This window comes from Mesoplodon bidens, assembly GCF_964165515.1.
Source record: "Mesoplodon bidens genome assembly, chromosome: 18".
NCBI lineage: Eukaryota > Metazoa > Chordata > Mammalia > Artiodactyla > Ziphiidae > Mesoplodon > Mesoplodon bidens.
The window spans coordinates 13,805,792-13,833,251 of NC_138175.1; the positions used below are offsets into that span (position 1 = coordinate 13,805,792).

The 27,460-nt window shown below is 47.6% G+C and overlaps 2 protein-coding genes across 2 annotated transcripts in view; one reads left to right on the forward strand and one right to left on the reverse strand.

The window, feature by feature from the left end:
- The window catches only part of LOC308605374 (pyruvate dehydrogenase phosphatase regulatory subunit, mitochondrial), a 38,815-nt gene extending 33,273 nt beyond the window's left edge, over nt 1-5,542 (forward strand). Inside the window, exon 18 of the mRNA XM_081215309.1 lies at nt 778-5,542. Coding sequence (XP_081071435.1) covers nt 778-1,182 — 405 coding nt within the window. The 3' untranslated portion in view covers nt 1,183-5,542. The remainder of the gene's footprint in view (nt 1-777) is intronic.
- LOC308605375 (pyruvate dehydrogenase phosphatase regulatory subunit, mitochondrial-like) lies at nt 5,144-26,365 on the reverse strand. The gene is made up of 10 exons (XM_081215310.1): nt 26,184-26,365; nt 17,742-18,030; nt 16,435-16,568; nt 12,260-12,341; nt 12,001-12,164; nt 11,062-11,183; nt 10,118-10,235; nt 9,218-9,367; nt 6,420-6,612; nt 5,144-5,227 (listed from the first exon to the last, which is right to left on the reverse strand). The coding sequence occupies exons 2-10, from the start codon at nt 17,963-17,965 to the stop codon at nt 5,203-5,205; spliced, it is 1,212 nt and encodes a 403-aa protein (XP_081071436.1). The 5' UTR covers nt 17,966-18,030; nt 26,184-26,365; the 3' UTR covers nt 5,144-5,202.
- Nucleotides 26,366-27,460: the final 1,095 nt, after the last annotated feature.

Sequence of the window (27,460 nt, forward strand, 5' to 3'; positions counted from 1 at the left end):
CACCATTCAAGAGGATGAAAAGTCTCTTTCCCACCTCTGAGCCCACCCAGTCCCACTGCCAGCTTGACCAGAAGCAGCAGTGTCCTGCCTCTCCTTGTAGAGAGCTTCCATGCAGTGCAAACAGATGAGTAATTTCCCCTCAGCGCTTTCTTAACTTTGGTGGTTGGATACTATATACTTGGTATATTGCACCTTGCCTTTTTCACTTAAAATATCTTAGCAGTCATTCCCTATCAGTATAGTAGATCTCTGGTGTTCTTTTTGAGCAGTTAGGTAACTATTTTTCTCTGATATAAAAGTAAAGAATACTCGATTTGGAAAATAGGGAAAAACATAAAGAATAAAAAATCGCTCTTTTTTCAGCGACATGCATTGTTAAGAGTTTATTTTATCCTGCTCTTTTTTGGACATATGCATATGTAAATATTATGCATAGAATACAGACATATATGCATGGACTGCTGGTTGAGATTACATAAAAACATTGTTTTTCTAAAATAATTCTAGCAAGCATTTTCAAGTGTTGATTTTTCTTCCTGTTTTTGTTCTGTGTGGTTTTGTGATTGAAATGTGTTTATAAAATAGAAAAGAGCAATGTGTACCTGTGTTGTTACAAGAATTCTCTGCAGGTGTCTTTCGTACTGTGAATGCAGTTTTCCGCATGGGGGAAGCACACGTCCTCCGGAGCTTGCGGGGCTGTGGTGGGCAGTGGGCGGCCCACTGCGGCGACACTGGGTCCCGAGTGGTGATGCTGTCTGTGCGCTGCCTCTTCCCTAGGGGATGGAGTTCATTGGGCGAGATGCCCTGCTGCAGCAGAAGCAGAACGGGGTGTACAAACGCCTCACTATGTTCATCCTGGACGACCACGACACAGACCTGGACCTCTGGCCTTGGTGGGGGGAGCCCATTTACCGCAACGGGCTGTACGTGGGCAAGACCACCAGCAGCGCATATGGTTACACCCTGGAGCGCCACGTGTGCTTGGGCTTCGTGCACAATTTTTCCGAGGACACCGGAGAAGAGCAGGTGGTGACGACAGATTTCATCAACCGGGGAGAGTATGAGATTGACATCGCAGGACACCGGTTCCAGGCCAAGGCCAAGCTCTACCCGGTCACCTCCCTCTTCACCCATAAGCGCCGAAAGGATGACGTGGAGCTCAGTGACTTGCACGGGAAGTAATGCCAGGCAGTCTCGCCACCTTCCTCCTGATCCTATCCTCTTCTTGATTTAACCTTTGCCTCCCACCTCTTATTATCTCCTTGATATAATTTTAAGCGTTTAAAACGTTTCCTTTGCACCCTGTCTTGTCCCTCCATCTTCTCCTCCCTCCTTCTGCAGTTTCCCGTCTCCTGATACTCTGGGCTGGTCATCCCTCCACCCATCTCAGGTTCCTGTGGGGACAGGAAGGCAGGACAGAGGCAGACTCCACTTGTGGAAGTGGGTTACAGTGACAGCCTGACTTAATGCTGTGTCTTGAAGCAGGGGAGGCTTGTGGTGTGCAGGCCTCAGGGTAAGAGTCCATCTCCACGGGGCTAAGTTTTCTCGGAGTAACCTGTGAATTCTGGCTAGCTGCTGTCTGTGTGATACAGCCGTATGGAATAGCTTACGCCTTTTAGCCAGGCAGGTCCTTCTCCCATCCCTTTGTGCTGTGGGTCGGCACCCTGGTACCTCTAGCAGGAGGATGACCATCTACCTTGCTGATGAGAGGCATCGTGTGGGCGTTACCTGGGGTTTAGCACAGACAAGTAGTCAACCATCCTGGGCCTCCCTGCTGAGCCGTTATCAGACTGTTGGGCTAGGGCCACCTGTCTGTAATTTTCTTCATCTCTTGCTAATCTCTGTAATGAGGGGGGGTTGTGGTTTATTTAACCGACTAAACAAATAAGCCACAGTGTTTGAAAGGGGAAGACCATGTTGCCTTTAGTGTTGCTTTTCCTAGCTGAAAGGGTCTGACCTCAAACTAAACTAAGCTCCAGCAATGCTGAGTTTTCTATGAAACTGTGCTGCTTTTCTTTCAGCTACTCACAGTTCAGTCACCCCACCTTGATGTTCCTCTCCTCCGAGCGCTTGTGACTTTCAGTTCAGCCTCACGTGTCCCTTCCACAGGAGGCCCACTGGCTCAGTGCACGCTCTCTCCCTTAGAAGAGGACGGGGGAGGCAGGACAAGCATCCTGGCTGCGTAACTAAACCTTGTGGCCACGCTGAGTTGAAGAGAGCTACTGGGACCCCAGGGTTGCTTCCCCCGCACAAAAGACACAGATCCACACAGAGATAACCCACTTGGGAGTTCCCAGTGTGGAGAGTGTATGTTACCTGAGCCCAAGGTCTGCTTTCCGTCTTCTCTTTCCAGACAGCTCTCCACATCTTCTGGAATAGAAGGTAACTTGGGGTAAGAGCGCCCTGCATATGTTTAAGCGGTGTCTCTGTTTTCTAAGGGTGGAACTTGGATCGCACAGACTGTGGCATCCATCTCCACACTTAATTTCCCCTTGCAAACAAATGGCTGCTAGAGATTTTAATTAACCATAGCCTTTGTTATCTTGGAATCTTGGATGCATTAGTTCTGATAGGTCTGTAAGTATATTAGAAACAATCCTTTTATTTTATTAGAGCAGCTTACAATTCTCAGGTGTCTGCCTGCTCTGGCATTTCTCTGGGATTTCTGTTTACCCACTTGATCACTGATTTTAGTGTCCACCTTCTTCCGAGGTCTTCACTGATTTAATGTGGGAGTATGTGATTAGAATTCTGTCGGGGGGCCTTGGTATTTTGGTGGAAATGTGAAGTTAACTAGCTCAGAGATGCTGCTTCTAGGCAAGGAGGAGAGGTGCTGCCCAGCTGGAGAGCAGGAAACTGGCACTGGACAATGCAGGTGTTACCAGCAGGGAGCCGACTGACCCAAGAAGATGGAAACAGACATAGAACTAAAGGTATCCCATGCACACCACTGCAAAGTCATCTTTATAAATGGAAAGTTATTTGGGATTGAATCCAAAAGAAAATCTACATTTATGCATAAATCACATCTTGTCCATAAATAGGGGTCACACTTCTAAGACTCTGACAAGATGTTAAGATTCTGGGGGGAATCACTTGTTTGTTGAGTGCCCTGAAACTTACTTACCTTCCAGCACTTTACAATTCATCCTTCAAGTCTCCTTTGGTCCATTCAAATATAGGCAATATGAATCTGATAGGTTTCTCTATTTGGTCCTAAAGGGAAGGGGGTGACTCTTTCCTGCCTCAAGCATAGTTGACAATCAAAACATCTTCATTTCTGTGTCATCCCCGACTTGGGCACTGGGACTGCATGTGTTTGCTTTCTGTGACAACTCACCTTTCCCTGGAGATTGGAGGGATTGTTCAAGGAGTAGCTGGATTCTTGTTTTAGGTGGTTGGTACTTTTTTCTTCTCTCTGAAATGATCTGTTATCACCACTTGTGCTGTATTGGGAGAGGGGCTCCACAACCTTCTCAGCATGTGCAATTGAAGAATCATTTTGAACCTAGAAACACAAAGTGTGTTGGCTTCACACAGATGGAGAATCAAGGTTGCAAGTCTCCTGTGAGCCTTCTCCTCTCGAGATAAGCCTCTAGCTACTTGTGCCACATGTAAATCCCATGGTCATGTGACTGACATTGAGGATTTCTTGTCTGTGATAAAAGCTCTAATTCAGAAAGTTTTTAGAGCAAAAAGGGACGGACAAGACCTACCTGCTTGGATAGCACAATTTGATGTCCTTTAACTTGTGTTTTGGTCACATAGCACTGCATAGGCAGGACAAGCTCCAGGAGAGAAAACTGAACAGTTCCCACTACATTCTAGTGCTTTTCTGAGGAGTCCCTGTACCCCCAAACGCAAGAGATGCCATTTAGCCCAGTGATTAACCCCAGTCTCACTTTGGCCCCAAAGTTCCTATTTCTGCAGGAGTAGCGCCAAGTCACTTGTTTGATTCTCATCAGGAGGTGTGCTGTCCCTGGATTCTACCTCCTTGTACAGACCAAGAGTTTTAGCTTTATCTCTTCTTTCCTAGGCTGTTGTTTCCAAGAAAGTAACTCAACGTGAAAAATAACTCTTCAGCTTTCTCCTTTATCCTGCCTTTGCATGCATTTGCGACGTTAACCCCTCCCCACTGCCACCATGTATGTGGCGGGAATGATAGGAGCTTCCTAAAGTGATTTTGCTTCACTGGAGAGATGACCCCTCTGCCTTGATTTCTGCCTCTGTAAAACAACTGCATTGGCTGGCTTTCAGGCATTAACTACAAGTTCCTTTTTATACCTTTGTTGCCTCTTGGCCAGTGTAGGCAGCAAGGATCTAAGTATCTTTAGTATCTAAGATAGAGATTTGGTCAACAGTGCTCAATCCTGAAGTATAACCTACTGTGTTCATTTTCTTTCTGCACACACCCATCCCTCACAAACTTTGATATAAGCAGCATTTTATCAACAGGAGGTAGAGAAAAGTTTCTCACAAGTAAGGAATTTTCATCTGGCACATGTCATGTGCAGGCACATGGACTCAGGAGCAGCACAGTTCAGTGGAAGAGACGGCAGATGAAATTAGGCAGTAGTCACGTCCCACAGTGAGTCGTGAGGGAGCTAGGGAGCCACGCGTCAGAGCCGCTCCCCACACCCACCGCCACTGCCCTCCACTTTAAGGTGCTCCGTTAGTTGCAAGGCTCCTTCATTGTCATCACGGGGCTGGCATATGCAGTCCCTTACCATGACAAATACACTATTTTTCAAGAGGACTGAGTATTTTTGTACATCTTTGCCTTCTCTTTTATCCATTAAACACCAGAGTTGTTCCTTGTGTGTGATTCGTGACTTCTCTGAGCAGAACCCTTGGGGAATTACACGTTTCTTCGTGGGCCATTTTTCTCATGATATTTAGATACACCTATTTTCATCCTTTGCAGACTTTCTGCCTTCCCATTTTTCTGTCTCTCAAGGACAGAAATTGTAAGAAGTGGAGAGGATACTTTTAGCATCTGTTTCAATGGATCTATGCCAGGATTTCCTTTGCACACCAAGAACTGGAGCTTGGGGCACCTCTTTCCTCCAAGCCAGGTTCTAGTGCCTTACACTCCAGAGTGTCACATGGTGGGAGGAGACGAAAAAAAGTACCTTCAACAGATGGGTGTAGGGTCGAAAGCTTCTGCAGCTCGTTTCAGTGAAGGGTCTTCCAGCAGCACAGCTAACACTTTACTCTCTGGTCAACTCTTGGGATGTAAGAAAATGCCATTGTAATTACTGTACAGGCTACAACTCGTTCTTTGCATTTGTAAATGTGCAGTTCAACTCAGCCCTTTTCTAACCCATGTGTAGCATCAGCATGTGGTCCTGAAGACGTGCGAGGCACTTTACTAAATGGGATGTTTCTCACGAGCCCTGGTGATGACAGGCACACAGGGTGACAGCATTTCTGCCCTCTGCGAGTGTGGTAGTAACGTTGTGCACTGTATTTCTACCAAGTCAGATTTCAACTTTATTTTATGTTACTAAGTTTGTAAATGAATAAACGGACATTTTCACTATTGCCGTGTCTGCCTGAGAAATGTCCTGCATCTGTGGTAACCAGATATGTTTTTGCCATCACTAAGAATAATCATTGTACATAAAACCATTTGTACCTGTTCCCAAAGTGTACAAGAGAATTTGAAAACAGGTAAATAAGATACCTTCCCTCCATGCGATGAGGGGCATGGCTGTGGGGGAAAAGCCCCATTCCTTCTCCTGAAGTCCCTGTCACTGGACTTGACATCCTGCCTTACACTTGACTTCATAGTAAGAACCTGGCACTTCACTCATCACTCAAGTATTGGGTTGGCCAAAAAGTTCATTCGGGTCTTTCTGTATGATGTTACGTAACATGAGCCCATGTCTGTGTGGAAAACGAGCTGTGTATTTTTGCTTACAGCAGTAGGAAGAAAAAGACATCAGAGAGAAGCAGCCAGTGATCCTTTACTATATACTTAGCTTCCATCCAGAAATTCAGTCACTGGACTTCTATTCTCTTTACCCAGCTGTTCTGTCAGCCAGCACATCCGGGAATCCACAGGTAGGCTAACATGTCTAACAAAAACTTCATCATCTTATCGTCCAAACCTGCTCTATTTCCACTTTCATGAATGAGCAACATTTGTTATGACTGAAGTAGTTCCAAAAAAAACATCCCACTGGCTCCAAGGCTAACTCCAAAAGAGGAGGTCCAAAAACATTCCATACAGTGACATGTCTGGAACACGGGGAGAGCCTCCCATGGCAAGTACTTTCAAGGGGACAACTCTCATGACATGTGTCTTCCTCTTATTATGAACATACTGGATTAGGTATATCACAAACCCTATGAACCAGAAGTAAGTCCAGAGAGGAAGAAGGCTCGCAAGCCGAACCTGAGTGGGAAAGACTTACCTTCCAGCTCCTCCAGCAAACGAAAGGCCAGCAGAGTTCATTCCTGCCAGGACGAAGTAGCCCCGCACTGAAGGGGACTCGCCCATGATGCACCTCATATCCGGGGTGAAGGTCTCGGGGCTATTCACCAACTTCATGATCTCCAGAGTCTCCAGTTCTGGCATCCTACGCAGCAGGGAACTCAACAGGGGCTCTGAGCAACAAAAACAGACCCCAACACAGTCCTCAGCTTTAGGGGATTCAAAACTCCCTACCCCTTACACTTTTCTACTCCCTCCTTTCGGAAGATGTCTTGTGGAGGTTTTCTAAGATGAGCCACCTGGGCCATCTATCAGAAGCAGACGCCTTGGGAAGTATGGGACATTCCTACAGAGTTCTTGGCATAAAGACGGAGAAAAAGGATACTCTTTAGAAGGGAAAGGAGCTATGGAAGAGTAAATACTACATCTGGCTATGGAATCGCAAAGGGATCAGGACTCACGGAAAAGCTCTTAAATGACCCCCAAAGAGATGTGCAATAAAAGGCAATGTTTTCCTAAGTTGGAACAGCTGCAAAAGACAGATCCTCAGCCTGTTCTAAGGTAAGTCCATCGTCAGGGAATGATCCAGTGGGACAGTGGTAAAGATGAAGCCAGACTGAAGCTGGCTGGTAGGTACATGGGATTTCTTTACATTATTCTCTTCACTTTTAAAAGTTTGAAATTTCCTATATTTAAAGAAAAAAATTTTAAGTCCAAGTGGAAGGAAGGATACTCTTCACTATAGGCCCTTTCGTATCTTTTGAGTTTGGACCTATGTGACTGTATTACCTATTTGATAAATTAAAATTATTTAAAAATTGAGTAAAAGAACATATTAATGAAACTATTTTCCTTCTTAAAATTCTGTTCAATTTTAAATGAAGTCCTATCAAAAGAAGGTTTCCTCCCAGCCTAAAATTTCAGCAGTGATTTTAGGCGAATAAGTGATAAGCCAAAAGTCCCTTAAACCAAGATTTTAATTTTAGGTCCCTGAATCTGCTCACCAATAACTGTATCCTTAGATCAGACAAACTCTGTAGACTACCCTCTGTAACCACCAAAAGGGGTTGTTACAAAGATCAAATAAGGAACTATGGGTATACCTCGGTTCAGTTCTAGACCACCGCAATAAAGTGAATATCGCAATATAGCGAGTCACGTGAACTTTTTGGTTTCTCAGTACATATAAAAATTTTGTTCACACTATACTATAGTGTACTGTATGTACAATAGCATTATGTCTAAAAAAATGTACATAACTAAAAACAATGTAAATTAAAAACTACTTGGCTAGATATGCAAGCAACCTAAGTGTTCATCAACAGATGGTTAAAGAAGATATGTGTGTGTGTGTCTATCTATATACACATACACACACACACACACACACACAATGGAATACTACTCAGCTCTTAAAAAAAAACTTTTGCTATTTGCAATAACATGGATGGACTTGAAGGGTATTATGCTTAGTGAAATGAGTCAGAGAAAGACAAACACTGTAGGTTATCACTTATATGTGGACTCTAAAAAAGAAAAACTAGGGCTTCCCTGGTGGCGCAGTGGTTGAGAGTCCACCTGCGGATGCAGGGGACACGGGTTCATGCCCTGGTCCGGGAAGATCCCACATGCCGCGGAGCGGCTGGGCCCTTGAGCCATGGCTGCTGAGCCTGCACTCCACAACGGGAGAGGCCACAGCAGTAAGAGGCCAGTGTACCGCCAAAAAAAAAAAAAAAAAAAAAAGCTAGTGAATGTAACCAAAAAGAAACAGACTCACAGATACAGAGAACAAACTAGTGGTTATTGTTAGGGAGAGGGAACAAGGGGAGGGACAAGATAGGGGTAGGGAATCAAGAAGTACAAACTACTATGTATAAAAAGAATAAGCTACAAGGATGTACTGTACAACACAGAATGTATGTAGTCAATATTTTATAATAACTATTAGTGGAACATAACCTTTAAAAATTGTGAATCGCTATATTGTTTGTATGCATGAAACTTGTATACTGTACATCAATTATACCTCAAAAAAAGATCATTTAAAAAAATGTTCTACTTAGACTTCAGTGTATTATTAAAAACTTCTAAAAAAAGTAAAAAAAAAACAAACAAAAAAACAAGCTTGACTGCTAAAATATGCTAATCATCATCTTTAGCAAATCATATCTTTTGCAACAGTAACAACAAAAAGCACTGATCACAGATCCCTGTAACAACCATAACAATTAAAAAGCTTGAAATATTGTTAGAATTACCAAAATGTGCCAGAGACACAAAGTGAGAAAATGCTGTTGGAAAACAGTCCCAACAGACTTGTTCAACATAAACCTCAATCTATAAAAAACTCAGTATCAGGCTTCCCTGGTGGCACAGTGGTTGAGATTCTGCCTGCCAATGCAGGGAACACAGGTTCGTGCCCCGGTCCCAGAAGATCCCACATGCCGCAGAGCGCCTGGGCCTGTGAGCCATGGCCGCTGAGCCTGCGCGTCCGGAGCCTGTGCTCCGCAACGGGAAAGGCCACAACAGTGAGACGACCGCGTACCGCAAAAGCAAACAAAAACCCCCCAAAAAACCTCAGTATCATACAGCAGAGTTTGACAAGACACTAAATCAACTATACTTCAAAAATAAAAAAAATTGAAAAACGAAACCAAGAAAAAACTCAGTATGTGCGAAGCACAATAAAATGAGGTATGCCTGTGTTCCTGAAAAGGCTTTAAAGTGTAACATCTTAGACAAATATAAGGCAATCTTGTTAGAATCTAGTTCACACACCAAAGTGATCCCAGTCTTCCTGTAGATTCTGAATCTCCAGCTGGTTCTTGCCCTCAGTGAAAATTGGTTTGGGGTTCTTCTCAAAGCCCCCAGACAGGATGCCACCCTGCCAGCTCCGAATATAAATTCTTCCATCGGCATCCACAATAGCTGAGGAAGAGAAATGACAAGGGGGTGGGGGGAAGAGGAGAAGACAGGGTTGAGTGGCAAGCCAGCTGTCTAAATGGACAGAAAAAGCAGCAAAACAAAAACACCCAAAATTGGACTTATTAACCAAACAGCATTCAGTGAACACAGGCATTCATTAGCTTTAAAATACTGTTCCCGGTCACGGGGGAGGATCCTCCCTCTCAGATTTACAGTGGAGACTGTTTCTCAGATTATCCCTAACCAGATCACTTACCTAGAAGCTTTGACTAGTTCTCAGAATCAAACTGCTTAACTGCCACTGTGCCAGGTGAAAGCCAGAGAGAAGGGGGGACTGCGGAGCCCACTCCAGGGATGAAGGCCTCCAAGTGGTATCAAACCCCTACAGCGCTGGGAGTCTCTGAACAGCCCGAGTTTATAGCTCACCTGCGACATCTCCACAACGTGTAGCATTAAGTCAAGAACTCTAGGTTACATTCCAAACACTCTCAGTTTAGACCTCTGTTTGGGACTACCCGTTAGCTTGCAAACAAACAAAACTGCTTAAGTGCAATGCCCACTCTGGCCATCCTTTCCTAAAGGGTTACTAAAGTCAAGTTAGGATGGGGTCCACCTCCCTGTACCATGCTCCAGAAAAGAAACGAAAAGGAAAGACTCTTCCGGGCACAGTCTGTCCTGAGCAGAAAGGCTTCCTTTGCAGAGGACAGGACAGGGGCAAGGAAACAAGATGAAAAACAAAGTGCAAGTCCTCACTTGGTGTGTTGCTCTGCAGAGGGGTCTCCCAGGGGCGAGTCAGAAGGTAGAAGTGTTCGCAGGCATGTAACGGGATACTAACCGGCTCCTCGTTGGACAGACCCAGCTCGTATGCCCACTACAAACGGACAGATTGATTTGTGGGTGGAAGAGGAACAGAAAGACAAATGAGCAAGTGCAGCCTCTTGAAAAGAGTTTAATTTCAAGTGGCTTCTGTGCGCTCTTGCCTCCACGTCAGCTGTGGGAAGCCAAGTTCCAGCCTGCTTTAGTTCAGTTATTGGACGGGGAGCAACACTACACCCTTTAAACCACAAAGTCTGCTTTTCGAGCAGAGGAAGACAGGTTTACCAGCTCGTGAAAGGAGCTCGTGGGGAGCAAGCGAGGCCCTTCTAACAAAACGCCTGGCCTCAACCACAAACCCCAAATACCAATCATAAAGAACTGCACATGGCAGCAAGTACTCCTAGGTCCCCTTAAGACTGTGGAGTGGGAGGCAAGGGATCAATCTGCCTTCAAAGCAGCAGCAGTTTAGTGTCCTGGAAACTGAATCCACGCTCCTGACACAATAACACAGCCTAATACTCATCTGCTGGGTGGTAGGATGAAATGAAACACCACAGACAGACCCGACGCCAAGGACTCGTTTCTCTCAATGCCCAACTCTCCCCTGGCCTTCCTGACCAGGACGGCACCAATCAGCCAGCAGGGGAGGAAGGAAAAGGTCACCCAGGCTTCTATTTGAGGAGTAAGAACAGGCTTCCGATTTGGAGTGAGAGAATTCTGAGTCTTCCTGTCCAAACAAGGAACAGTGTGGTCCCTGACATCTGCTTAGTGCATCACAATATTAACTGTACATCTGTACCACCCGCCCCCCCCCAAAAAAAAAATCCTGGAGACAAAAGTTAAATAAGAAAAGCAGTGACCCAGTATTGTCGCAAACCTACCTGACCAGCACAGTTGACAAAATAGTGGCACTGGATCTGTCCTTTATCAGTCTCCACACCAGTGACTTGACCTTTCCTCACCATAACATGAAGAATACTTGTCCGGTCATAGATCTGAACACCTGTTCCAAGGTAAACAAAGAGTCGGGGCATCATCATCTGATGTTTCAGACTTAGGCACCTACAGCAGACTCTCAACAAACACATTAAGAGGCCAGGTCGATGCTGGCCTTTAATTTTAAAAACCAAGAAAACTCCTGGAACCGCATCCTGAGACTGTGTAAATGGACCTTTCTCAAGACTGAAAATACCAGGCCAACTGAAAAAACTGACTTTAGTATGTAATCAAATTCCAGGAATCACGGGAATTCCCTGGCGGTCCAGTGTTTAAGGCTCTGCACTTCCACTGCAGGGGGCATGGGTTCGATCCCTGGTCAGGGACATAAGGTCCCACATGCCACGCAGTGTGGCCAAAAAAAAAAAAAAATTCCAGGGATCATAAAAGGCGTAGGTGAGAAAAAGTGCCGTTGGGCATCCTTAAATCCTAATCTCCGTACATCATGAATCAGTTCATCCAAAGTATATAACACCATGGACACTGATTAGTCTTCCCCCCATTCATTCCAACATCAGGATATGATCCAAGCTGCGGATTAAATCCCCAAGGTGTGTTTCAACCTTAGAGCTTCTCAAGTCCTGTGGGGGAGAAAATGCCCTTAAATCTGAAGTGCTTTAAGCGGGACTAAAAGCAGTTCCTTGGAACTTAATAAGACAAATGTGGCCCTGAGGAAAAATATTTATTAACAGATACTATATTAAGACAAAAATTCTAGGAGCCAGGAGCCAGTGTCCCAATATGGAAGTTGGTTGGTGTTCCTGCCCTACGGAGAGATGCTTCCTTAGACGACCTCTTCCTTCCTAACCCCAAAACCTGCTTACCATTTTGGGAGGCAGCACTTGCCAGGGCAAGAGCCACATCGGCAGAGGACACCACTGCATCCTCGGGGACATGCATGGCCCCCACCAGGTCGTGCACATTGAGGAGAGGGTGAAGTTCGGCCACTTTCTTGGGGGAGATGATCTCGGAGGGGATGCCTATAACACTGCCACAGAACACAGGGGGACAATGACATTCACGGCCCTCCGGCAGAGGTCAGCTGACAGTAAAGTCAGGACAGGCTTCTAGCCTCATACGTACTTCAGCCTTGAATTGATGCGCTTCAGGGAGATCAGCCGGTCCTGAGTTTGGGCCAGAAAGATCGAGCCTGTCCTTATGTAACCTGGAAGAAAAAACAGCCCAAACTGAGACAGACCAGGTGAAATGCAGGGGGTGCAGAGTAGCAAGCCCACTAGACTGTGAAGTGGAAGACCCGTGATGAGTCCTGGGCTGCCACCTCCCAATCATTCTCAGCTCACAGTTCTGTGAGGATCAGATGAGTCTAATGTACATAAAATCACTCTTACACTAGAAATGAAGGACACCATTGCTGAACAAACCTTTGGTTTTTTTTGGGGGGGGGGCGAGAAGTTAACTGTGACCCATCAATTCTTCACTCCTTTATGTAATTATAATTAGACCCTTTCTCCTCCTATTGTTGGTGGGAGAGTAACCCTTGGTGAAGGCCACCCAGCACATCTTCCGCCTCAGTACAGCCAGCAGGCCTGTGACCTAAGCTCAGCCAATCTGATCCTCCTGGAATACTGAGTCTTGAGCAAGGAGGGGAACGGCTGGACGTCCCTCATCTCGGGAGCAGCAGCGTCCTGGCCACATGATTCCTGTTCCAGCTGAGGGACCGGCTGCTGTTGGGTCCCTACAACCTGGCCTCCACCCTGCCTCCAGCTGGCAGCCTCCTGCCAACTCTACAGGCCCCAGTGGCCTTCCAACAAACTCCTTTTGCCCAGGTTAGCCATGGTCAATTCCTGTTGTTTGCCATCAGTGTACTGGATACGACCACTATTACACCTGAGTCAATGACAATCCTCCCAGAATGCAATGAGTCTTAGCTTTTTTGAAGAAAAACTTGCATCAATCAAGTGTCTTTTTACAAAGGAAATACAGTCGCGATCATTTAAATATTTTATTGTTCCTTCTGAAACCATCAGATAAACATGCCCTTCGCTGACATGACAAGATTGCCAAGTTCGGAAACCTGAAATTTCAGAGCCTGATTTTATAAGTGGTAAATTTATCCTCAATATATTTACTCCTTTGCTCAATCCTGGGGTACACAGAAAGCAGAACTGTGTCCATACCACTGTGAAAAATAAACTTGCTAATCACAGGTCCATGTTTGTCCACACTTCCTTTTGTCTTCGACTGAAGGTGGAGTCTAAATACTGTGATCAGAAGTCCCTGGCTTTGTTCTTTCTTCCCCCATAGTAAAGTTGTTATTCATATGAAATGCAACTAGATTATTTCTGATAGTGTTCCAATGAACGTTCCCCCCTTTTCCTGATGGTTTTATTCTGTATTTGAATATGCAAAATGTTTACATCATTCTAAAAGTCAAAACTATACAAGGTCAGGCCAGAAATACCACTACCCCCCAGGCCCCCACCCTGCACCCTGTTTCCCACCTACCCTGGGAGGTAGCCAACCTCAGTACTTTCCGGTTTATCCTTCCTATGTTTCTTTCTTTGCAAAATTAAGTATACATTTGCATATTTTCTTATTTCTTCTTACACAAAGGTAGCACATTTTATATACTTTTTAACACCTTGTTTTTCTCATTTAATAATTATCACAGAGATCACTCCATAGCAATTCACAGACATCTTCCTCCTTCTTTTTACATCTACCTAATAATCCTTTGTGGGGATGTTCCGTTTTATTTTACCAATCTCATGCACGTATATTTTTGTACAAGATGGTCTTAAGTGGAAAAAACAAAGTACATAATATGCTTAATACAATCTCATTTGGGTTAAAAAAAGTAGACCTGTATATACATGCAAACTAACCACAGACTAGTAACCTTCTGGTGGGTATTCGGTGGGGAGGATCACTTTTTATTTTTAGATTTCTGTATTGTTCACATTTATTATAATGGGTATATAACTTATTACATATGTTTAGACCTTTTTAAAAGTTCCTTCTAACCCACAAAGTAATTTTTAAAAATTGATTTGTCACCGACTTGGTAAATTAATGGTTTAATCTACCTGCATCTAGGTTTTTCATCTGTAAAAGAATGATCTGGGCTTCCCTGGTAGTGCACTGGTTAAGAATCCGCCTGCCAATATAGGAGACATGGGTTCAAGCCCTGGTCCGGGAAGATCCAACATGCTACGGAGCAACTAAGCCCATGTGCCACAACTACCGAGCCTGTGAGCCACAACTACTGAAGCCCGCGCACCTAGAGCCCGTGCTCTGCAACAAGAGAAGCCACTGTAATGAGAAGCCTGTGCACTGCAACGAACAGTAGCCCCCGCTTGCTGCAACTAGAGAAAGCCCGCGCGCAGCAACGAAGACCGAATGCTGCCGAAAATAAATAAGTAAAATAAATAAATTAAAAAAAAAGAATGAGGGCTTCCCTGGTGGCACAGTGGTTGAGAGTCCGCCTGCAGATGCAGGTCACACAGGTTCGTGCCCCGGTCCAGGAGGATCCCACATGCCGCGGAGCACCTAGGCCCGTGAGCCATGGCCACTGAGCCTGTGCGTCCGGAGCCTGTGCTCCGCAGCAGGCCACAACAGTGAGGGGCCCACGTACCGCCAAAAAAAAAAAAAAAAAAAAAGAATGATCCTTCCTTATTATAAGATCAAATAATATGTGGAATACTTTCAAAGATTATTAAAACTTTTAGATTATCATGTTCAATCACTTGACAAAAATTACATCATGTGCAAAAGAAACACTGCAGAAACTGATATCTGCATAACAAGGACCCTTGGAATGACCCAGTAATTCAGAGTAGAAAGCAGTTAACATACACCTCACAGGAATGAACTATGTTCAGAGGATTAGCTTATTATATGTTATCATCAAACCGACGTTGTACACGTCACTTATTTAATATCTCAAAGCAGCCCACTGATTGACAGCAGTCACTGGAATGCACACCTGTACATCCTGCTGGACAACAGAATTCTCCAGCAGGGAAGTCCCTACATCACCTTTCACTGCATCACTGGTGAACTACAATGGGGGTGACAGATTGAGGGGGATGCCCTGACTCTCTGTTGCCTGACTTCCTCACTGCCCCACAGACATCAAAGAGAGATCAGGCCCAATAAAGGATCCCAGCCAGTGACCTCGAACAAAAGCTAGACTAACTTACCTTACAGAAAAGAAGCCTGCAGCCCTGATTCCTCTGGAGTCTAACCAGCTGAGCCATGTAAGGCTCAACCAAGCACGAGTAACTGAACCAAAGGACCAGGAGTCAGCAGTTCCACTTCTGGGCTCATTATGTGGACCCTCTTCTGACTCAAATACTGGTTAGTATCTGATTCAAGTACCTTGTTGTCATTAAATTAAATCCAACCAAAAAGGACTGAAATACAGTTAGGTCCACGTCTATCATATTCAAGTTATTAGAAAATCAGTCTTAAGTTACAATTTACAAATAAGGTTACACTTCCGTTGGCAAAAAGAAAAGCTACCATTTTTTGTCAGTATTAATCAATCTTGAAGTATCTGTGATCTGAATTATGCAAGGTCTGCCTCATATAGGCATTGTCCTGAATTTCATCACTGGGCCTCACTACCCTCTCATGATTATACTGTGGTCACCAAACTGCTTCATCAGCCATGAGACTGGGTTTGACTCTGGGCTTCTAGCTAATCCATCACCTTATAACAAAGCGCTGGGCTTTCTTTCTACCTTGTTACCATATGGGACCATAACGTGGCTTCGTCTCCCTCTTCTTGGGACAGTCCCTACTTACTCCAGTATTATTTAACTTACAATTCTGTGTCCTTACCCCCTTAATTACACAGGTAGGGAGAAATGCATGTTTATGCTTTCTAGGCAGAAATATCCTTAATATCAATTTTTGAAGTGCAGTGGGTCAAACTATGATTTAACCACCAAGCACCTAAAGTTGAGTTGTTTCTCCTCCTCTTCATTTAGGAGCCAAGTGTTGCACTTACTATACTTCAATGAGTGAAATATATACAGGAAATGGCCCAGGAAAACTTCCACTTTATAAGAATTATAGAATCTGAAAAGGAGCTAGGATACTGACTGAAGGCCCTCGATTTACAGATAAGGCAAGTGAAGACCGCTCAACAAGCTAAGTGACTTGCCCTAGGTCATACCCTGACAAGTGGCAAAACCTGTATTAAAACTCAAGTCTGAATTACCAAATCACAAACTGACATGGTATAGGACCAAATACAGTACTGAGTAAAAGAGTCTAGATTACCTGCTTACCTGTATGGATCCCTGTTTCTTGCTCTAACTGATGGTAGAGTTTGTTTGAGTAGTCTGCCATCTTTTGCTCAATGGTCAAGTGCCTGGCGGTGCTTAGGATGCCAGCACAGAACCTCGTAGAGCCAGCAGCCAGCCTGCAGGGTAGATGCAAATGCTATTAGGTAGATGCACACATCAGTGAATACAAGAAGTTCAAGGTTCCTCATTATACCACTGTTGTAACATCCAAAGATGGAAACAACCGCAATGTCCATCAACATGAGAATGATTTAAAATTCTGGAGTTCACCTATACAACAGAATACTTTACGGCCATAAAAAATAAATGAACCCTTTTATGCACCAATCCTAATGGAACAACCCTAATGAAAAAAGCCAGGTGAGGAACACTGTTTAAGGTATGCTACTACTCGTATGAAAAAGGGGAAAAAAAAAATGAATATGCATATCCCCACGTACATACCTACCAATATATATGTGATTATACATGGAGAAGAGTGTCTGAAATGGTACCTAAGGAAATAACTGGCTTCCAGTCAGGGAAACTTGTAGCTAGAGGTCAGCGAGCAGAAGGAGACTTTCCCCTGTACACCCTTTTACACATTTTCAAGTCTGAACTATGTAAATGTATCACCTATTCAGAAATAACCACACTTTAAATTTTTAAAATGTTGTCCAATTTGTGGTAGGCAACAGAACATAAAGAGCATGGAACAGGAAAAGGACACTAGGTGAAAAGTTAATCAATTCGAATAAAGCAGCAACGTTAGTTTAAAATAATGTATCACAATTGCATCATTAATTGAAACATTCATCCTAATATAAGATGTTAACAGTAGGTAAACCTGGATGCAAGGTATATGGTAACTCTGCACTATTGCTGCAATTGTTCTATAAATCTAAACTGTTCTAAAGTAAGTCAATCAACTGAAAAGGAAAAGAAATAAGAAAGAATGTAGCCAATTTCATTTTGGCTCAAAGCGGAAGCACCTGAGTCACAGGATTTCTTGCTGTATTATTACAACAAAGAGAGCAAGATGGTAAGATGTGCTTTGAACCGGAAATAAACACATCTTTTAGCTACTTGTTATGTTCCCATCTGCCATCTCTCTGAAAACCAGAAAACAGGAGTATTAGGCATTGCAAAACAAAGTACCAAAGATTTCACTTTTCTGTAATTCTACTTACGCTACTTAGTGACACTTACATTAGCTACTGCTGGGTCAGTACTACTGAAATGAGAGGGATGAGGGAAGCCCATAGAATCAGTGCAGCACAGCCCCAAGCCACGTCCAGCTTGATCCCTACCTGCCCTGCTCCAAAAGGACGATATCCTTCCATCCCATCTTGGAGAGATGATAGGCCACAGATGTGCCCATGATTCCACCACCACAGATGACCACCTGTGCCTGGGCAGGCAGGGCCACAGAATGCGCTTTGGCAGCTGACGCACCGCTCCTGGCTGGGGACCACTTCTGCCATCCTCGGCTGCTTCTGGGTCTTCGGACCACCGACAGCAACCAGTAAAACATCACGCCTGTCAGCAACTGGGAGACGTGCTCTCACTCAGCTAAGAAGCGGATCCCAAGAATTCAAACTAGACAGAGAAAACCAAGAGCATAAGATTAACGAGAAAGCGCTGAAACACAGAACAATAATTGTACATTCAGCAAATGTCTGAGGACTTACTGAGTTCCAGACACATTGCTAGGTATAGATACAGCAATGAAGACAAATGAGGAGGTCCCCGCCTTTACACAACTTACATTTGAGACAGAGAGAGACAAGCAGCCAATATACAAATAAAACAAGTAACAAAGCTAGTATGATGGAGTCACTAGGGGCACACCAAAATATCATGGTCAAAAAGAAGGTGACATTTGAAAACACCTGATGGATGAAAGAGAACCAGCTATGTGAGAGTGTTCAGACAGAAGAACCAGCATGTGCAAAGGCCCTGAAGTGAGACACAGCTTGAGGAGTGCAAGCACAGAAAAGAGGCCAGTGTGTCCACAGCACGTGAGGGAAGGGGAGGTGACCTGAGACCGAGCTGGAGGTGGCAGAGACCAATCGTACACAGCGCTTGGGTGCCACCACGAGGAGTGGGATTTATTCTACATGCGAAGGAAAATACTAAAGCAGGGGAATGACATAATCTGGTGTGTTTTTCCAAGATCAGGCTGGCTCCATGGAAGGCTCCTAGAAGGACAGGGAAAGCAGGGGTGAGTCAGGAAGCTATGGCCGTTCTCCGGGGGGGACACCATGGTGGCTCTGACAAGGATGGTGGCAGCAGAGCCAGAGAAATGACTGGACTGTTTGAAGGAGAAAAGACAGGACGTACTTGCCAACAAACTGGATGCAAAAACGGGAAAAACGGAGAAGTACGGATGATGGCTAAGTGTGTGGGGTGAGCAACTGGGGCCGCGGACCGTGTGAGACGGATCAGACACAGGGAGGGGGGCTGTGAGGGTGTGCATGCGTGTGAACAGTGAAAGGGCCCCGTCTTAGACGTCAACAGCCAGAGACCCAGCAGGCAGCACGTGGCAACGGGGAGCAGCAGCTGGGTTCCCAAGCCTGAAACCTGGGGGTGTGGTCCGGGAGTCATTAGCACATGTACAGTATTTGAAGCCCGAGCATGTCGCGGAGCAAGACCCCCAGGGCTCCCGGCATTTACACACAAGGAAGAGAAGGAAAGGACTACAAACAGGACTGAACGCTGTGGACGCACAGAGCGTCCTGAGAAAGAACAGTGGCTAAAGAGATAGAGAAGGAGCGGCCAGTGAGGTAGAAAGAAAACCAGGCAGAGGGCACAGAAGCCAACAGAGGAACGTGTGTGAAGAAGCGGTAACTACACAGGGTGCCGAGGGGGGAGCAAGACGGCCACGTGTCCACCAGGCGTGACAGCACGGAGCCCCAGGTGTCCTCAGAAAGAACATTCTCAGGGGAATGGCAGGGAGAGCACAGAGACTAGAACAAGCTAAAGAGTAAGCGAGAGGAGGCAGTGAGGCCGCCGCTCCGCCGTGCTCTGACGGGAGCAGGGAACTCGGAGCCCAGCAAGGGGGTCTGTGTTCAGGGCCGGGAGCTATTGAGCAGGTTTCACCGCTGGGGGGATGAGCCAGTGAAAAGGGAAGAGACGGGAGAGAAAGGAGAGGCCAGAACAGGGGATGAGGCCCAGGAGGAGGAGAGGGAGAGACGGGATTCAAAGCTGCAGGGGAGGACAGCTCGCCGCACGCTCCCACGGCGATGGGGGGAGTTGAAGGTACCACGTGTGCGCTCCGGAGAGCAGACGATGACGAGTCCCGTCAGGCTGGTCACTTCACACCAGTCACCAAGACACACTTCTACAGGACAACAAATACCCTACGTTAGACAAGGAAAAGCGTGGAGGCCCGGTCCACGGGGATGAGGAGCGGGTACAGAGTAAGACCTACGCTGAGCCTGGGAGGGGCAAAATCGGGACAGAGAGGGAAGCACACACCATCAAGCTGCAGAACAAGTCCGACCCTAACTGCCTGTGAGACAGGCTGGGGCCTGGGACCCTTGGTCGCAGTGCCTGCACCAGGACAAACATCTCCTGGAGCAACAGAACACAGAGAAACAGTAAGGGACTAAAACTAACTGCATGCAGGGCAGCGGGGGCGAAAAGAACAAAGATACAAAAAGGCCAAAACCCACCTGCCAGTTCTGAGGTGCCAGAAGCAAAAGCAGGCTCCTGGCACGATCCCCGCGCACAGCACCACCACGGGGCTGGGGAGACCACCCAAGCCGCCCCCCGGCCCCACCCACCGATCGGCCCCCACCCCGGGGGAGTGAGCACGGGAACCTGCCGCTTGCTTTTGCTCCCTTGAGTCCCGATAAAGCCTTGCCTCAACTTCTACTGATTAAGGAGTCCAAGAACCCACTGGTGGATGACAGCGAAGGACCTGGCTCAGAGGCCGCAGCTTCTATGAACCCTGGGTAATAGCAGAAACTGAAGTACGGTGAAGCCAGACCATGGAAGCCTCTGGTACTTGGTCCAGTACCACAGGCTGAATATGACAAAGGCAGGGTTTTAACGAAATGAATCTAACAGCAAAACGGGACTGTTCAAGTTTCAAGAAACTGAAGGAAGACCTGCTCGCAGACTAGGTGGTCACAGACGTACAGGAAGACGAGGCCTGAAGACCAGAGTGGGGGCGACAAGCAGACACGAGGGTGGGACGTGGCTAGCAAGTCACCAACAGCACGCCCACCAGCAGCCTCAGGACCCAGCACGCTCCACCATCAGCCTGAATCACCTAAGGCCACGTATCAATACCCATCTGTCAGGGGACTCTCAGGTGTGTGACGAGGGCAGGCACAGACTGCATCCCAAGAGAAATCCCAACCAACCAGGGACTAACTCTTCTGGCCACCTGGAGGTCCCACCACGCCTCATGTCCCTGTCCAACTCTGTCTCAAGATGGAAGCTTCTCCACACACCGAGTCTTGCTGTAAGCTCATCTCCACATGGCCAATTTCTCTCCCCAGTTCCAAACCATCTGTTTTCCTCCCCTAAAACCTCTCTATGGGCGCTCTAGAACACCCTTACCAGAGTGACCCCTTCACGAATGTTCTCTCCACCCTCTGTCTTAATGGAAGTGCAGCTCTCCTGAGGGAACTGTCACTGTCACACAGCCAGCCCTGTTCCACTGACCTCACCATCAAGAGGCACGGTCGGCATCCTCCTGGCTTCTGAACCATTACCACTCAGTCACGCTGGGAAAAGACCCTGTTCCCTTGTGCCTTAAGCTAGCAGGCACCCCTACCTAGCTCCGGGCTCCTTCCTGTTAAGCCACAGGCACAGCTCTCTCTACATCCGGGTTCTGAACCCATAACATGGCTTTTCTCCCAACCTTTTAACACCACCTCCTCTCTTCCTTCATCAAAGGAGATAACCTGTCTCACCTTGTTCCCAAACCCCCACCTGTAAACCTCCCGGCATCAGCAAACCATCTCTGCCTTCCTCCACAGGGTCGGAAGTTAATCCCTTACCGTGGCCTGGGTCCCCCTTCCGGCCCCTTCCCCTGAACCGAGCTCCATCACCTGTCCTCCCTCTTTCACACACCTTCACATTCACCTCCTTAAGTACCCCCTCCCCCCGCCCAGGGGATTTAAGGAATAAAACAAAGCTCCGAAACACTCTTCCATTAGCAATTTTTAATTTTTAAAATTCTAACTTATAAAATGACGGTCTGCAAAAAATCAAAAACAGAAGTAAAGGGCTTCCCTGGTGGTGCAGTGGTTAAGAATCCGCCTGCCAATGCAGGGGACACGGGTTCGAGCCCTGGTCCGGGAAGATTCCACATGCAGCAGAGCAACTAAGCCCGTGCGCCACAACTACTGAGCCTGCGCTCTAGAGCCCACGAGCCACAACTACTGAGCCCAGGTGCTGCAACTACTAAAGCCCATGTGCCTAGAGCCCATGCTCCGCAACAAGAGAAGCCACTGCAATGAGAAGCCCACACACTGCAAGAGTAGCTCCCACTTGCCCCAACTAGAGAAAGCCCGCGCACAGCAACAAAGACCCAATACAGCCAAAAATAAAAATAAATAAAATTTATTTAAAAAAAAGAAAAACAAGAGGATGTTAAGATTTCCCTCCACTCAAAGGTCACCAATACCAGTGTCAATTATATTTTCCCAGAATGTTATATTTGCAGCAATGAGCTGCCCTGACGTCCACTTGTTTGCCACCACCTTTGTCTTAAGTCCTTCTTTTATTACCTTGGTGATGGCACAGTCGGCCAGTGGACTTTTTAAGCAAAAATTTCTTAACATGTGTTTCACAACCTGTCTTTTCTACTTCACAATAAATAATGTACAGAAAGGACTGCTTACATTTGTTTTTCACTCCCCCTACCCCCCCACCCCCCACCCCACCCCAGCCCTGTCCTGCTCTCTCCTGCCCCACCAGGCCACCGCACTGTGCCTCTCACCAGGAACGCAAATGTTGCTACTTTCCAAGGGCACTCTCTGGGCACCGTCTCACTCCCTCCTGTTCACACACTCTTTCCTTGTTTCCTGTGGCACCTTCTGCCCCGATCACTGGCCTCTCTCCTCTGCCCCTCCCTCTGTGCTGACGTCCCTCAGGGCTCCCTGAGGCCAGCTTCGCTTCCCCATCCACCGCTGCTCAGGGTGATTCCCTTTCCTGCCATGACTGATGACCTAACCCCCAGCACTCCTGAGCCTCAGACCTGCACGTCTAGTGGAAGAAGGGCCACCTCCACCTGGACTCCCACAGGCCCAACTGAGCACATCCTAAAGGTAAAGCCGTCTTCCCCAACCTCCAACCCTGCTCCACGTCCTGTGTCCCCCAGGAACACCATATACTAGAATCCTGGGTGTCATCCCACGTTCCTCCCTTTCTCTCATCTCCTCTCTCCAGTCAATCATCAAGGCCTAACCAACAACCCTACATCCTAGATCTCCCTCCAATGGATCTACTCTCCATCCCCACTGCCCTGAACTGAGCACAGCCCACCACCCTCTCTGTTTACTGCAGAAGGCTCCCAACCGGGCTTCCCGCCTCTAATCTGCACACCATTCTCCCCATGCCCCACAGCCTTCACACAGAGGCCTGAGCACATCTCTGAAATGAAGATCCTATTTCGTGCCCCTGCTCAAACCCTTCAATGACTATCTGGTGCCCTCAGAAAAAGTCAAATTCCTTAATAGGAAGTGCAAGACCCTGCTCACTTCTTACCTCTGATCTCATTTCTCTCCTCTCTCCTCTCACACTCTCATCAAACCTAAACTACTTTAATTCCTCACACGTGTCAGGCATGAACTTTCTCTTCCACCTCTGGGACTTGTGCAGACTGTTCCTTCTCAGTGGCATAGTTCCTGCCACCCCTCCCCGCAAATAAAGATAATCCCTGCAGCTCTCAGCCTGTTTGACATCTTATTTGTTTCCACTCTCCCCCCAACACTCAGTTAGGTAACTGTTCTATATTTCCCCAAACACCCTGCACAAGCCCCAGCTCAGAGCCAATCACACTCTCTAAGGGTCTGTCTGCCAATCAGGGAAGCAAAACAGCAAGCCGCGTGAGGAGGAAACAGACTTCAGAAGCAGACAGATCTGGGTCTCATAATCTCCCCCACCACTCATTAGCTGTATAACTTTGAGCAAGTTGTTCAATGTCTGTGGTTCAGGCTACTCGTGTGTTACATGGGCTAGGAATGCCTTCCTCACGTGGCTGCTGCAAGACTAAAGCAGATATGCAGCAAGAACATGGCAAGTGGTGCCTCAGAAGCACTTGGAAAGTGGTAGCCTTTAGCCCCCCTGGGATAATGGAGCTCTCTGAGAGCAGGGACCACTTATAACTTGATCAGGGTTGTCACAGTAGGCACCTTGGAAATACAACCTGACAATTAAATGAGAACAGAGAACAAAGGAGATGGGGAAAAAATTCAGTGATGACTCAGATCTCAAGGCTAGGCCCCCAGACGTGAGGAGATCTCTAAATAATCTGATATAATTTTTTTTAAAAAGGTTATATTCTTATAGGTAGTTATGATGTGCCAGGCACTGCTTTATGTATACAACTAATTTAACCCTCACAAATCTAGAAGATGTTACAATTTTTATTCTACACTTGAGGTAAAGGAGGCACAGAGACGTGAAGTGACTGATCCAAGATCCTACAATACTGGTGAGTGGCAGAGCCTCAATTCAAAGCCTGCCAGTTCAGCACTAGAGTCCGCCATTGAATCATTACTTCATCTACCTGTAAGCTAGGATTAGATGATTAAAAAAGGGTAGCTGTGAGGGAGGCCAGAACCACAAGGCACTTCCCCGAATAGAAAAAAGGAATTGCAAAAGTAGCATTAAAAACATAACAACAGGGCTTCCCTGGTGGCGCAGTGGTTGAGAGTCCGCCTGCCGATGCAGGGGACACGGGTTCGTGTCCCGGTCCAGGAAGATCCCACATGCCGCGGAGTGGCTGGGCCCATAAGCCATGGCCGCTGAGCCTGCGCGTCCGGAGCCTGTGCTCCACAACGGGAGAGGCCACAACAGTAAGAGGCCCACGTACCTCAAAAAAATAATAATAATAAAAACAAATAAATAAATAAATATTTAAAAAAAAAAACATAACAACAGGGACTTCCCTGGTGGCGCAGTGGTTAAGAATCCGCCTGCCAATGCAGGGGACACAGGTTCGAGCCCTGGTCCGGGAAGATCCCACATGCCGCAGAGCAACTAAGCTGTGTGCCACAACTACTGAGGCTGTTGTGCTCTAGGGCCTGTGAGCCACAACTACGGAAGCCCACGCACCACAACGAAGAGTAGCCCCCGCTCACCACAACTAGAGAAAGCCCGCGCGCAGCAATGAAGACCCAACGCAGCCAAAAATAAATAATAAAAAAAACCAAAAATATAACAACAGATAAGTTTCAAGATGGAAGAAATAATACTAAACGGCCAGGGTGATAAGAACCAAGAAAAGGATTTTTGACCTTGTGCTCATCATGACCTTCAAGAGTCAGTGAAGTGGTGAGGACAAAAAAAGGATTTACAGTGGATGCAAACAATGAAGGTACAGGAGGCATCACAGTCTATTCCAGTAGGTCTGGCAGCTAAAGCAAAATAAAACTTGAGAGCAAAGGAGATAAAGCCAGTAGAGAAGAAACGGAAGATGTCAAAGACAACAAAGTAAAACACACACCTGGTTGAAAATAAATTATGTGTTTAATTTCTGCTAAGGAGAAGAATTTCTGCTAAACAATCTCAATACTGACGCTGGTTATGCTCAGGCCTGCTTACACCAACACGAGCAAGAGGACAGCTCCAACTCCTGAGCTGTTCCTCTGCATGGTCACAACACCTGGTACAAATTGGCTGCTGGTCACAAGGGAGACCGGGTGAGAAGAGACGGATTAACACAACATTTCCCACACCTGCCTCCAAATGAGAGCCACCTGGGACACACTCACTCACAGGCTGCCTCTCTGGAGATTCTGATCCTGCGGTCCAGGGTGCTGTATTTTTCAACAAGTGCACCAGGTGACCAGCCAAGTTTGAGAACTTAACACAAATCTCTAGCCCTAGGAACGTGTCCCCTTCAGCCCGGCTAGCTCGCCGCCCCGCAGCCCCCGACAACATGCTTACAAGGCACGGGCGAAACGGACTGTAAAGATGCCTGAATCAAATCTCGGTGTCATACACATCAGGCCCAAAGGGTCAAACGTTGGGAAGAGAGCTCACCGCCCCGGCCTGGACGTTTCCACCTAACCTCACCGCTGACTCTGCAGCACTTTTAGTGGTTAGTTAAGCACAAGCGGACCGCACGTTGCCACACGGGAAAACAATTCCGCCTGCAGAGACGACACAGCTGGACAAGCCCGACCCACACTGGGGGGTGGGGGTGGGGGCTGCCTGCCCGAGGCGGGCCTCAGGAGCGAAGTTACCCCGGACGCCCTGGGCATTCGGGCTGGGCTGCGGGCTCTTGGCAGAGCCGCTGCGCTGGCCCCGGGCAGCCGGGCACGGGTCCGCGAGACGCCACCGCCGCAGAGAGGCTGAGGGAAACCGGGCGACGCGCTGTCGGCCCCGGCGGAGGAGTCCCGGCGCCGGGACGCGCCTTCCGAGGACCAGGCAGAACCGACGGGAAACGAGGGACGCCAGAAGCCCCCTGACCGAGACCACAGCGGAAAGGGGGAGCGCTGGGGGCCCCGGGCCGCCAAGGTCCGCGTGGACGGGGACGCCAGAGCGGCCCCGCAGCTTCTCCTTACCTCACGGGCGCACTCGGGCTCCGCGCTCAGCAACACTCCGGCTGAAGCGGGGCAGCAGCCATAACCGTTGCCGGCGTTCCCGGGGGCCGGAAGGTGGGACACGGATAGGGAAGGGGGCGGGACAGGAGGGAGGAAAAAGTTCCGGGGAAGCTTGATACGGCGACCTTCCGCGCTTTTCGGTTCCTAGCAAGGGTACGCCGGCGCGTGACCTCTCTCGCGCACGCGCACCGTGACGTTAGGAGGTAGGGTTCCGCCCCTGACACGTGGGGCTAGTTTGGGTCTCGTTAGGGCCCGCCCCTAAATGGGGCCGCCTCCGCCAAGGTGGCGGCGAGCTGCGAGCCTGTTGAGGGTCGCTTTAGGACTCTAGCCTCGGACCCTGCTATTTCTGCAGGTGCAGTCCTGCCGGCCCAGTTGGTGGCAACCCCGCTGCAGTGTGGGGAGAGAGCGGGGGTTCTTTCTTCCCTTGAGGCGAGTTCCCCAGGTCTTGTCCCACGTCGTCCGCCGCCCAAAGACACTCTAGTCAGGGCGTAAAGAAGATTCTTGGACTGACAGCCGCTTTGTTTTCTGGAAGTCGCCCGGGTGTTCTTGGGCGAATCGCTAGCAGAGCAGATCGGAAATCCGGTCTCCTGGCCCGGGCAGACCTCGGAGGCAGGATAAGAAGACCTGAGCTCTGGGCCGGATCTTACTCTTTGCGCCTTCTCTGCTCGTCTGGACCAGAGGAAGAGGAGTCATTCACTACATCCTCTGAGACGCTCCCCGTCACCTTGCTTACTATCACACCGCCCTGTTTTCTTTCCTTTATAGAACTCGTCACTAAAGTAGATCAGTGTCTGTTGACTGCCTTTCCCACTAGTTGCAAGCTCTGCCCTGTGACGACAGAACCTGAATCTCGTGCAGGACCATGTTCTCAGCGCTTAGAACAGCGCATGGCACAAAGTACATATTCTTTGATTGGACAGCGATCTAATGGTACAGCCTCCCCTGCGTGTTGGGCCACCTCGCTAGTTCCCATTCTTTGGATTCAAGCCCATCTCACCACGCAAGCCGATTTCGTTTAATGGATGGCCTCTTGTGGCCGGGGATTGTGTTAGACGATGGGATAAACGTTGCACAAAAAACCATTGTCCTGGGCTTCCCTGGTGGCGCAGTGGTTGAGAGTCTGCCTGCTAATGCAGGGGACACGGGTTCGAGCCCTGGTCTGGCAGGATCCCACATGCCGCGGAGCAACTGCGCCCGTGAGCCACAACTGCTGAGCCTGCGCGTCTGGAGCCTGTGCT

Bases quoted from the DNA above. Each gene is read 5' to 3' on its own strand.
- LOC308605375 (XM_081215310.1), bottom strand. From the start codon at position 17,965: ATGTTTTACTGGTTGCTGTCGGTGGTCCGAAGACCCAGAAGCAGCCGA. The intron at 12,342-16,434 runs GTAAGCAGGTAA...TTTTTCTTCCAG, and splicing joins AGAAACAGGGATCCATACAG to GTTACATAAGGACAGGCTCG. The intron at 12,165-12,259 runs GTACGTATGAGG...GTTCTGTGGCAG, and splicing joins CGCATCAATTCAAGGCTGAA to TGTTATAGGCATCCCCTCCG.